Source organism: Camelus ferus, chromosome 11 (assembly GCF_009834535.1).
Source record: "Camelus ferus isolate YT-003-E chromosome 11, BCGSAC_Cfer_1.0, whole genome shotgun sequence".
Taxonomy (NCBI): Eukaryota; Metazoa; Chordata; class Mammalia; order Artiodactyla; family Camelidae; genus Camelus; species Camelus ferus.
In genome coordinates this window covers 29,650,647-29,664,128 of record NC_045706.1, presented here as the reverse complement: position 1 = coordinate 29,664,128, position 13,482 = coordinate 29,650,647, and the positions used below count along the sequence as shown (strand labels likewise).

The following is a 13,482-nucleotide window of genomic DNA, read 5'->3' as shown; positions in this document are numbered from 1 at the left end:
ATCCATCAATTTTCCCTTTTTGTGTCACCTGGGATTTATGTTTGAAATAAACACTTTACATTTTGTCTATATTTTAGACAAAAAAAATCCTATCTTTTACTAATTGTTCATTTGTATTAGATTTTCTTCTCATACTGCATGGATAGTAGCTGCTTTTTTTTTTTACATCTCTTCTTGAAATACATGAATTCACCCACAACCTTGCTCTCATAAGCTTACCCTTTGCTGACTCTAGAGATGATTCTTTCAAATATACATTACAAAAAAAAATGTTTTGTGGGGAGGGAAATAGCTCAGTGGTAGAATGCATGCTTAGCATGCATAATATGGTCCTAGGTTCATTCCCCAGTATCTATATTTAAAAACAAAAAAAAACAAAGAAAAACACTTTGAGGTCCCTAACTATTCTCTTTCTTTATCAGTGTTTCATTTCTACAGGCTTTGCAAACAGATAATATTCAGCACTAAGAACTTTATATTATTAAATGATACAAAAATGGCCTTTTGAAATGTTTTCTTCTTTTGTCCTTCAAATTAACAGGCATTTGGGTGAAAAGGATACAAGTAAAGATAGTAGATGTGAACTGAAGTTTTTTTTTCAAAAACCATTATTTAACTAGGCTGAAATGATTTATGCAGGTTAAGGTAAAACGACATGTTGATTTTATGCGTGTTCAAAACTTTGTTAAGGAAATTCGTAGGTAAAATATTGCTTTAAAGTTTCTAACATCATCTTGACCTGTTACCGCAAAGACAATATGTTTCATATGTATGTTTTAATGGGGTGTTTAAATTGTTTGTTATTCCTTAGCGTCACCCTGTGATCCCACTTTCATCCTGGGCTGTGCTCCTTGCAATGTGATCTGCTCCATTATTTTCCAGAATCGTTTTGATTATAAAGATCAGACTTTTCTAAACATAATGAAAAAATTTAATGAAAATATCAGGATTGTGAGCTCTCCATGGATACAGGTGAGGCCCCCATCCTTTCTTTCTAGAGGAATCATTTATGCTCTTTTCTCCATGAAGTCCAAATCTCTATATCCACCACACTGTGAAGTAAATGTGTGCACACCACAGTCCTGCCCAGAGCTTAGCATCCTGGGGTGCTTACCTGGGAAAGACGACTGAGCCTTTTACAACAGGCAGGAAAATACATGCCCAGAATTCAGAACAGTAATTCAATCCTAGTCACCCTGTCCAGTGGATTCTTCCACTGAATCCCAAAGCCCAGTTTCAATGAAATACTTTGGTAACTTTCCCAAAGCATGCCCATAGCAATAAGAGGCCTTCCAGGACCTTCTGGAAAGGTTTCCATTACCCACAACTCTTGTCATCCAATCACCACTTAATAACTTCTTCAGCACAATAGTTGGCAGAAATATCTGCATTTGGAAAGGAAGAAAAGGAGGGAGAGTGCTGCCAGGGACACTGACTAGGATAGGAATGTTTGATGCTTCATTGGCATCCTAATTGACAAGGTAATTGTTTAGAGATGACAAAATGATTAGGTTTTTTTGTTGTATGAACCATAAACAGACATCACAGTTGTACCCAGGGCTGAGGTGACATGTTCTGCACTCTGCCTAAAAGACGACAGTATGATCTTAGAAAAGTCACTTGATTGCTCTGCTGCAGTTACTTTATACATAAAATGTTGTGTCATGTTTCATGGTGTCTTTAGAAACCTCTCAGTTCTGAAATACTCATTCTATGTTTGAGTCTACAAAAAGAAATAGAAATAGCAGGGACTAGCTTTGTGTTTTATATCAGGTTGTCCAAACTCTCTTAAGCTCTGTTGTCATCTACAAAATGTGAACCACAGTATTTCATACTATCCCATATTACATGAGTCAAGGGAACAACTGATAATAAGAAAATGAATGAGAAAAATTTTATAAAGATGCTTTTATACAACAAACATGATATATGAGTATACAAAATGTTCATCATCTTTGGTCCCTAGTCAGAATTTTCTCTTTCATATACATCTATCAGCATAGAAAATTATGTACTTGTAAAGAAAAAATTCCCCTAAAAACAGGAATACACATATGACATTACCATTTATACTACTGTTTCTAACCAGGGCTTGGCATATGGTATACAAGTCTTCATTCAGTGTTCTTTATTCATTAAACTATTGTTTTCTCTCCTAGATCTGCAATACTTTCCCCGTTCTCATTGATTATTTCCCAGGGAGTCATAATAAAGTAATTAAAAATAATGCTAATTTAAAAAACTATATTTTGGAGAAAACAAAGGAGCACCAAGCATCCCTGGACATGAACAATCCTCGGGACTTTATCGATTGCTTCCTGATCAAGATGGAGCAGGTAAAATGTTAATGACAGATCAGTTATTTCACTGCTTGTGCATTCTCTGTTCATTGATTACTCTCATATTTACAAGGGATGTTTCAGTGGTCATGCAAACAACGTTGACATGCATTTTAGTACCCATTTTGTGCATGAATATACAATAAACATTGTTATGGAAGACATCATATTTAACTGTTAAATAAGTAGAAAACCTGATCCTACTCTATGGGTACTAATAGTCTACCTACGAAGAGACAGAATGATACCTCTGGTGAAATATAAACAATTTAGAAAATACAAAATGTCATGCTATACTATGAAGATGGGCAGGATCATTGCACACACTGCCTGAATGAATGGAAAAGAATGGCTTAACAGAGCTGGGCTTCCTGTATGTCCAGTGGTTGGAAATAAATCTTAATATATCTGCATTGAAAAACAGGAGAGGGAATTTCAGATGGGTGAGTAGTGTATACAGCAGTGCAGAGATGTGAGGTGGGAAATACTTGGTGGATGGAAGACAGAAACATTAATTGAATGTAAAGTGAAAAAGAACTGGCATAGATACAGAGTTGGAGTCATATGTCTGTGTGCATGAGTCCTGCACCACTTGTTGAAAAGGCTAGTTTTCCCACATGAGTCATCTTGGCACCCTCGTCAAAAATCAACTGACAAAATGTGAGTGTTACAACTATATGGAAACATACTGGACAACCTAGAAGAAATGGACACATTTCTGGAAACATACAGTCCAGCAAGATTGAATCAAGAAGAAATAGACCACTTGAACAGTCCGATCACTAGAAATGAAATCAAATTAGCAGTGAAAAAAAAAACTTCACTACGAACAAAAGTCCAGGACCAGATGGCTCCACTGGGGAATTCTACTAAACATACAAAGAATAACTCTCACCGATCCTTCTCAAACTCTTCCAAAAGACTAAAAAGGAAGGAATACTTCCAAACTCATTCTATGACGCCACCATCACCCTGATACCAAAACCAAAGACGCTATCAAAAAAGAAAATTATAAGCCAATATCGCTGATGAACATACATGCAAACATCCTCAACAAAATATTAGCAAACAGAATCCAACAGCACATAAAAACAGATCTTACACCATGATCAAGTTGGATTCAGCCCAGCATCACAAGGATGGTTCAACATATGCAAATAGGTCAATGTGATACACCACATCAACAAAAGAAATGACAAAAATCACATGATCATCTCAATAGATGCAGAAAAAACATTTGATAAAATTCAACACCCATTTATGATAAAAACTCTTATCAAAGAGACTGTATCTCAACATGATAAAAGCTATTTATGAGAAACCTACAGCCAGCATAATACTCAGTTGTGAAAAGCTGAAAGCCTTCCCACTAAAATCTGGAACAACACGAGGATGCCCACTCTCACCACTTCTATTCAACATAGTCTTGGAAGTCCTAGCCACAGCAACCAGGAAAGAAAAAGAAGTAAATGGGATCCAAATTGGAAGAGAAGAGGTAAATGTCACTATATGTGGATGATATGATACTATATACAGAAAACCTTAAAAGCTCCACACAAAACCTACTAGAGCTGATAAAAGAATTTACCAAGGTATCAGGATACAAGATTAACATACAGAAATAAGCTGCATTTCTTCACACTAACAATGAAATAGCAGGAAAAGAAAGTAAAGAAACAATCCCTTTTAAAATCGCATCTAAAACAATAAACTACTTGGAAAAAATCTGACCAATGGAGTGAAAGACTTATACATGTAGAACTACACAACAATGATTAAGGAAATTAAAGATGCCTTAAAGAAAATGAAAGATATCCCATGCTCTTGGATTGGAAGATTCAACATCATTAAAATGGCCATACTGCACAAGGTAATCGACAGATTTAATGCGATCCCAATCAAATTACCTATGACATTTTTCACAGGAATAGAACAAATAATCCTAAAATTTATATGGAATCACAAAAGACCCAGAATTGCCAAAACATTACTGAGGAAAAATAACAAAACTGGAGGCATAACCCTTCCAGACTTCAGACAATCCTACAGAGCTATAGTAATAAAAACAGTGTGGTATTGGCATAAAAACAGACACGTGGAACAGAATAGAGAGCCCAGAAATAAACCCAGAGACCTACAGTCAAACTACGACAAAGGAGGCAAGAGTATACGATGGAGAAAAGACAGTCTCTTCAGCAAGTGGTGCTGAGAAAACTGGACAATAGTATGCAAATCAATGATGTCAGAATATTCTCTACCACCATACACAAAACTAAACTCAGAATGGCTTAAAGACTTAAATGTAAGGGAAGACACAATAAACTTCCTAGAAGAAAACACAGGCAAAACATTCTCTGACATAAATTTTAGCAATGTTCTCCTAGGACAGTCTACCCAGGCAATAGAAATAAGAGGAAAATTAAACAAATGGGACTTAAACAAACTTATAAACTTTTGCACAGCAAAGGAAACCAAAAGCAAAACAAACAACAACCTACAGAATGAGAGAAAATATTCACAAATGATGTGACTGACAAAGTTTAAGTTGAAGAATATATAAACAGCTCATACAACTTAATAATAAAAAAACAAACAATCCAATCCAAAAAATGGACAGAAGAGTTAAACAAGCAATTCTCCAGTGAAGACAAACAAATGGCAAATAGGCACATGAAAAAAATGTTCAGTATCGCTAATTATCAGAGAAATGCAAATCGAAACAACAATGAGGTATCACCTCCCATCAGTCAGAATGGCCATCATTCAAAAGTCCACCAACAGTAAATGCTGGAGAGGGTGTGGAGAAAAGGGAACCCTCCTACACTGTTAGTGAGAATGTAGTTTGGTGCAGCCATTGTGGAAAACAGTATGGAGACTTCTCAAAGGACTGAACATAGACTTAACATATGATCCAGCAATCCCATTACTGGGCATATATCTGGAGAGCAACACTATATATAATAGCAAAGACATGGAAGCAACCTGAATGTCCACTGACAGATGACTGGATAAAGAAGAAGTGCTATATCTATACAATGGAATACTACTCAGCCAGAAAAAGGATAAAATGATACCATTTGCAGCAAGATGGATGGCCCTAGTGATCATCATTCTTAGGAAAGTAAGCCAGAAAGAGAAAGAAAAATACCATATGACGTCACTCACATGTGGAATCTAAAAAAGAAAAAAAGGATACTAATGAACTCATCTACAAAACAGAAACAGACTCGGAGACATAGTAAATAATCTTATGGTTGCCAGGGGAAAGGGAGTGGGAAGGGATAAATTTGGGAGTTTGAGATTTGCAAATCTTATCCACTGTATATAAATATAGATTAAAGAAAATTTTCTTCTGTTTAACACAGGGAACTATATTCAATATCTTATAATAACCTTTAATGAAAAAGAATATGAAAACAAATATATGTATATGCATAACTGAGGCATTGTGCTGTAATCCAGAAATTGATACATTGTAATGACTATCCTTCAGTAAACAAGAAAACGAGTGTTTATTTGTCCTCTCAACTCAATAATCTCTATGTCAGTCCTTATGCCAGTATCACATCATCTTGTAGTCTTAATTACTAGCTTTGTTTTTAGTTTTCAAATTGAGAATATCTCTTTGTTGTTATTTCTAAAGATTGTTTTGGCTTTTCAGGTCCCTTAAATTTCCATGTGACTTTTAGGATAAACTTGTCAATTCATGCCAAGAAGGCAGCAGTGATTTTAATAGGGATTGAGGATTTTGAGTGAGCCTATGCCTCTGGACTCTGAACTTTACGTATGTTTCTCAGTGTTTTTCTCGCTCCCCAGATGGGGCAGGACAGCTAGAGTGGACTGGAGTTGGGTATTTCACTTCTCCCAGATGGAATGCTAGCGCTACCTGGATTGAATATTTCCCTTCCCTCAGGTCAGTTAGGGTCTGATAAAACCCCAGCAGGTGAGACTTTTTTTTATCTAGTTTGTCTTGAGGGCAGGCCTTCTTAAGAAGAATCGAGTGCTCTAGTATATTTAAAAATCGTTCCTTTTGCCCTCCTCCTGCTGGAAAAATGAAGGGATTTTTCTCCAGTATTTACTGTGAGAACTTGCTCAACCTCCAGGAGGTAAACCTCAAAATACTGTGGTGGCCCCTGTAGGATGGGGCTCCCTGTGCATTTTCTCTCAGAGTTGTCCACACTGAGCTATCAGCAATTTCTCAACTACGACTTAGGTTTTCCTTCCCAGGCACTGATTTCCATTCATGGGGCTCTTCTCTGTTAAATCTGACTCCCTGCATTTCCCTGCCAACCTCTCCAATCTTGGAAGCAGCGGTTTTCCCTTGGTCCTAACCCCTCTCGTGGATCCTAGAAGAGTTATTTACAATTTATTTCCTCTTAGAATGGAACTGAAACTTTTAAGCTCTTCACATGTGGAATTATCAGATTTATTTTTCTATGTTTAAGTATTCATGAATTTAGAATTTTCACTTGTCTATTGATTTCTAGACTCATTTTACTGTTATCAGAGGATAGTCTGTATCATTTTTATCTATTTCAGTTACTGAGAATTCTTTATGACCTAACACATGGTCTACCATAGAGAAAGTTACATGTGCACTGGAGAAGAGTGTGTATTCTGCTGTTGTTGGCACAAGTGCTCTTTATGTCTGGTAGTAGAGTTGATTCTAGTGTTGTTCAAGTCTTACATTGTCTTGTCAATCTTTTGTCTAGATGGACTATGCATTATTGAAAGTTGGGTATTGAAGTCTCCTGCTATTCTTGTTCAACTCCCTATTCATTCAGTTCTTTTAAAGCTTGCTTCCTGTAGTTTGGCATCTTATGTTTAGTACAAATACCTGTTTATTGTTATAGCTTCCTGATGAATTCAACTTTATCTTTTTTTTTATCCAGTCTAAAATATCCCATACTTACTTGTTTCTTTTCAGCTATTTTTGATTAAAATCTATTGTTTCTAATGTTAACATAGCCATTCCTGCTTTATTTGGCTACTATTGCTTGCAACATCTCGTTCCTTCTTTATGATTTAATGTGTTTGCATCTCTGGGTCTAAAGTGAGTTTCCTGTAAATAATGCACACTTTTCTAAATTGAGATATAACTGACATAACATTAGTTTCAGGTGTACAACATAAGAATTCAATACATGCATATATTGCAAAGTGATTAATTACCACAGTAAGTCTAGTTAATATCTATCAGCACAGGTAACTGCATTCTTTCTTGTGATGAGAATTTCCAAGATTTACTCTCTTAGCTATTTTGAAATATACAATATACAGTCATCAGGCTGTACATTACATCCCAGGACTGACTTACTTTATAATCGGAAGTTTGTACCTTTTGACCCTTTTTTTGCATTTTGACCACTCATCTCTAGAAGCCACCAATGTGTTCTCCATATTTATGAGTTCAGTGCTTCTTTTATATTCCACGTGTAAGATCATATATTTGATTTTCTCATCCTGATTTATTCCACTTAGCATAATGCCCTCAAGGCCCATCCATGCTTCACAAGTGGCAGGTTTCCTTCCTTTTTATAGCTATATTATGTTCCATCATAAATGGAATATTTATATACACAATTTAAAATGTATTCTCTGAATATCTGTCTAAACTTATGAATTTCAAAATCTGAAGTGATTAGACATAGTGAAGGATTTACTTCTGCTCTGCTATTTTCCCCTAATGCCTTTTGCTTCTCAATTCTTCCAATATATCTATAATTTTTGTTTGATCAGTTGTTTTAGTGTACCTTTTTTCCTCTTCAATGTTTTGCATGTATTTTTACTTAATTTCTTAGATTATTCTTAACATCCTAAAGTCATAAAAACCTAGTATGATTTGATTCCATAGTAGTTTTAAATTGCATGTTAACTATGCTCCCATCAAAATTCATCCCGTTTTATTTTTTTGTGTGTCACAAATTACTTCTTTATATGGTGCATGCCTAGAAATATATTTATAATGATTGTTTAATGCATTTTTCATTTAAACAATATAGACAATAAAGAGATTCATACTAGCCTACAATAATTTTAGCTTTTATATTTACCTAGTTATTTTCATCAAGCATATTCACTTATTAATGTGGGTTTCAATTAACATCTAGTGTCTTTTGATTTTACCCTAAAAGGTTACTTCCTTTAGCATTTCTTTAGCGGATTTATTAATGAGGAATCGCCTTACCCTTTATTTGGGGCATGTCTTGATTTCTCCTTCATTATGGATATAATAGTTCTGTCAGTTATAGAATTCTTGGTTGGCATCTTTATGTTCAGGGCTTTAAATGTGTCCTTCCACTAATCTCTGGTCTCTACACTTTCTGAAGGAAAATGAGCTGTTACTACCATTGAGAATCCTTTGTACAAGATGAGTCACTGCTCTCTTGATTGTTTAAATATCTCTGTCTTTGCTTTATGACATTGTGATTAAAATATGCCTTGCTGTGGGTTGTTTGGTTTCATCTTTCTTGGGACTTATTTAGCTTGTTGGATGTGTAGATTCATTTTTAACCAAATTTTGGAAGTTTTCAGCCATTCTTTCTTCAAAGATATTTTTTACTGCTCCTTCTCGTTCTTCTCTGGGACTCCAGTAAGTGGATGTTTTACAGTTTATTGAGTTCCATAGGTTCCTTAGGATCTGTTCATTTTTACTTATTACTTTTTTTTTCGATTATTCAGACTTCATAATTTCTGTTGTCCTATCATCAGGTTTGCTGTTTCTTTCTTGGGCTTCCTCCAACCTGTGGTTGAAACTTTCTGGTAAATTTTATTTTAATTTCAAGTATTGTACTTTTTAGCTCCTGAATTTCTATTTGGTTCCTTTTTAAAATGTTCTCATTATTGATGTTCCCTAAGTGTTCATATACTTTATTAACATTCTTTAGTGATTTGCACATGGTTTCCTTCCTCTCTTTGAGAAGATCCAAGACATGTATCTTAAACTTTTTATCTAGTTAAGTCCAGTGTCTGGGCCTCTTCAGCAATGGTTTGTGTCAACTTTTTAAAGCTGCTAATGAGCCATAATCACCTATTTTTCATGTGTGCTTTGTAATTTTTCTGTTGAGAAGACAGTATTTAATATATTGTATTGAGTAAGTCTGAAAATAAGATTTTACCCTGTTCCAACAATTGCTACTGTTACTTGATGAAGACGACAATCATTCATCTGTTTAGAAAGTTTTCCCAATTGTTTTTGCCAAGACTGTTTTTCTTATCCTCTGTGGGCACCTGACTCTCTTTTCTGTCATCTCTATAGTAAAGTAGTGACCTTACAGGCATTCTATCAAATACCTAGAGCTAAAGAAAGTAGAAAAGTAAAAGATGGCATTCTCTTTATCTTTTCAATGAAAGCCCTGGAGATTGAAACAATGGCTATTCTCCGTGCCAACCTCTCAGTGATCAAAACCTACAATCCCAATTTTGAAGAACGTGCTCCCGTTGCCCACTCTGGGACCTACTAGCTATACTGACTAGCTGTACTAGAACACAGTCTACACTTTTCACAACTGCCTGCCTTCGAACTAGGTTATGAGGAATGCTAGCCAGTATGCGAGATGTAGATGTATCAACATTTATACTTAAGGACATCAGCTGCAAGTGTTTAGTCCCCAGAGTACCAAAAGAGTTGCTCAGAGACTTTGTGCATGGCCAGCAGTTGTTTCAGTGAACAGATTGATTTGTGAAACTTCCTTCTGCCATCTTTGTGATATTAATCCAGTAATGCTATCATAAAATACTGCGTGTTTTGATCTATGTCAAGGAGTGTTCTTTATCCACGTTTTCTTTTAATTTCATTCAACATTGTTTTGTATAGCGTAATACTGGTAGGCTATGTGCACATAAGCACTGTATCTCCAAATCCAATTTAAGCAATGGAAATACTAATATTGCTTTATGAGTGCACTGCTCATTCGACTGTAGAACAGTTGTGAATTGACAAGCTTAGAGCTTGGGTAGAGCCAAGGGAGATGACTCTTTCTAACAAGTACACAAATTCAGAGTGTTTAGTCTGCCTTGATTCTCTTTATTACTTAATACTAGACATGGCATTGGACCTCTGGAGACTGTAAATGCATCATAAAATCAATGCTGGCCTAGTGACACGTGTGCAAAAATATACTTTTTTTTTACGTTAGTGATCCTTTCCACTCAGCATTGAAACTACCTGCTTGTTGTTATCTATTCCATGTCACATCATGTCCTCACTCCTAAGCTAACATTACTTGTACTTGTCAACTGCTGTCTCTACCAACTTCCCACGACAGCTCCATTCAGTCAGTCTGATACCCTTGGCATTACCCCTACTCTCTTCTTCCTTATGGACAGTGAATGTCCCAGATTCTGTCTTCATGACTGTAGTGGCACTTCAAGTGTATATTTCGATTCATTCCTATATTTGTTTCCTAGACCAAGCTGCTTATTGCATCACATGTGGAATACAATAGTGATGGCCCTGTATTAGCTCTGGGCATCCATTCTCTTTTACTAGGTTGAACTACAATATTAGTTTTTGCACAATTCCAACTTCATGGTGAGTCTGCAAACAATACTGAGTTCTATAACTTTTTAACACAGAAGAGAATTATGAAATCTTGACTTAGGCTTATATCTTTCATGACATAGCCCTAATTTATATTTCTACTAATTAAGATTGTGTTCATGCCAAAGTAAGAGAAAAAATGGCTTTAACAAATAGTGGGATTATTCAGCTCATATACAAGGAGGCTTGTCATCTGTCACTGTAGGGATAGTACTGAACCCCCAAAACATTAGAATTTTAAACACCTTCCATTCTTCTTCACTCATACTTAGAATATAAGCCTTACTTCATGATCAAGCCCTACTGTTCCAAGGTGACGTGTACTCTATCAACTCCCTCAAACACTTCTTTTCAGGTGGAAGGAGAGGAAGCGGCACCAATAGGCTTCTGCTTATATCTTAATGGCAAAAAGTAAGCTGCATAGCCTACTTAAATGCATAAGGGGCTGATGAATGGAACTTTCAGGCAAGTGAGGAATAAGGAGAAAATGATACTTGAGTCAACTCATCTACAGTACTTTTGTTATATCATACAGCAGTTTTTCCTATAACTGCACCTTGTAGTTTATATGTTGGCTTAACCTTAAAGCAGTATGACTTTTGGATTAACAGCAATGCTAGCAAATTAGCTTGTCAAATAATTTTACCAAATCATTCCTAGGAAAAACACAATCAAGAATTAGAGTTCACTGTTGAAAACCTGTTAGCCACGATATCTGATTTGTTTGGAGCTGGGACAGAGACAACGAGCACCACTCTGAGATATGGTCTCCTCCTCTTGCTGAAGCACCCAGAGGTCACAGGTATGACCAACATGGTGGGCAGGGTAACTTCAAAGAAGATACTGGGAAGAGACTGCGAGTGCTTCCACCTTGTTTCTCATAGGGAAGTATTTAAATTTAAATCTCTGAACAGCTTAATTTTTCGAAATTTAATGAAGGGATAATAATGGACATCTTTACGTAACACAGGAGGATGACTGAGAGGAGTGAAGACACTGTGGGAAGTAGCAAAGCAATAAAGCACTCTCTGAGGTTATTTGTAGCAGACATAGTGGGCATTAATTAGCCTGGGGCTGCACATTGGTTTTATCATGGAAAGGTCACTCTGATTTATCCTCATTCTGAAAATGCAGTGTCCTAAACAGGGGTGGAAAACAGAAACACTTCTCATTGAAGCATAGGTGGAAATCCTAGAAATTTAGTGAGGTTGCCTGAGATAACGTCCACATTCTGCGAAGCGCTCTCAAATGTACATTCACAAGAATTTATTCTATTCAGGCCTAAGATGCGATAAAGGTATTTTAGTGGTCCAGAATTCTGTTTCTAGAAAACTAGTGCTTGCCAAAATGAAAATTAGGGTGATCAATCATTTTATTTTTACAAAGAACATTATGTTACAAAAGTGCATTTAAAGAGTGATACTAATCCATAGCAATTTAGAAACACTATCTTGTCGTGTCAGGACCCCTCTAAGATGACTATGACCTATTACAAACGAGAATTAGTCTTTTAAAGATGGACAAGAAGAGGCCAGGACACAGCTGACAAATGTTTAACAAATTTCTGAACACAGACAGCTTACAGAGGGGTGATAATGAAGTCAGTATAGAGATGAACTTGTGACCTAAATGTCAGAAAAGGAAGTTACATTATGAGAAGAAATAATTTACGTCTCTACAATCCTATAAGTTTTAGTATTTAGAATCACCAAGCGTCAAAGACAGTAGGGGTAGATATATGGTGATAAAGGTAGCTCTCCCTGCCATGTCCCTTTGACAACCCCTTCTAGCAGGTGATTGTTTTTCCCCAATAGGAAGAGAGAAGTTTACTCTCTAGAGAAACTGAACCTAAGAGGTCCTACACTCAGGGACACTGGGAAGAGGTAGGGGAAAGAGTGAGGTGCACTACTGAAAGAAAGGTTAGGTTAAAATTCACTTCTTGAGTTCAGAGACTCTTAGCTCCTTTTTCTATCCTGCTTCCTGAAAATAAGCAGCTAGATAAAATTCACAGAGTGAACCTGTGATTCGCTCTGGAGAGTGAGAGACAGGAAACACCTCCAAATTTTGCCATGTAGATAGAAAATTCTCTCAACATGTACAGCAGAGTGAATGAAATAAAAACATCCACAACAAGACAAAGGGTCATGAAATTTCAGAACAACAGAATTACAGAGAAAATTATAAAATCTTTCAGAGACATGTCACGTCATATATAAAGGATTAGGATTCAGAATAGCATCAGAATTCAAGAGCAACTCTCAAACTGTGTATTAATAAAATCTTTTCAGACCTGCAGGTGTACTAAAAATTTTCTCCCACTTTTCCCTTTCTCACACAAATATCTGAAGTCATGTGAGAAGAAGTCATATGCTCTAGGAATCAGAACTCATGACTGGGCATGAAAGTGTCGGGGCTGTTGTTAAATATCAGGCCTAGACAAATATACATTTCAAAATGGATTAGGTGGATAAAGCAGGTATGAAGGAAGACAGCAAATAAAAGGGAAGTGATTGTCTGAGGCTTCCTAAAAATAGAAAAATTTTATTATATGGAATTGGGAATATCTACCTCAGTATTTGGAAATAATTCTAGGTCAAGATA

At 36.1% G+C, this 13,482-nt stretch overlaps 2 protein-coding genes across 2 annotated transcripts in view; one reads left to right on the top strand and one right to left on the bottom strand.

Moving 5' to 3' along the window:
• Positions 1–13,482, bottom strand: part of LOC116667108 (splicing factor 3B subunit 4-like) — a 71,366-nt gene that overhangs the window by 31,560 nt on the left and 26,324 nt on the right. The window lies entirely within an intron of this gene.
• LOC102521185 (cytochrome P450 2C19) overlaps positions 1–13,482 on the top strand; it is a 32,085-nt gene that overhangs the window by 12,056 nt on the left and 6,547 nt on the right. Inside the window, exons 4-6 of the mRNA XM_006174384.3 lie at positions 812–972; positions 2,160–2,336; positions 11,542–11,683. Coding sequence (XP_006174446.2) covers positions 812–972; positions 2,160–2,336; positions 11,542–11,683 — 480 coding nt within the window. The remainder of the gene's footprint in view (positions 1–811; positions 973–2,159; positions 2,337–11,541; positions 11,684–13,482) is intronic.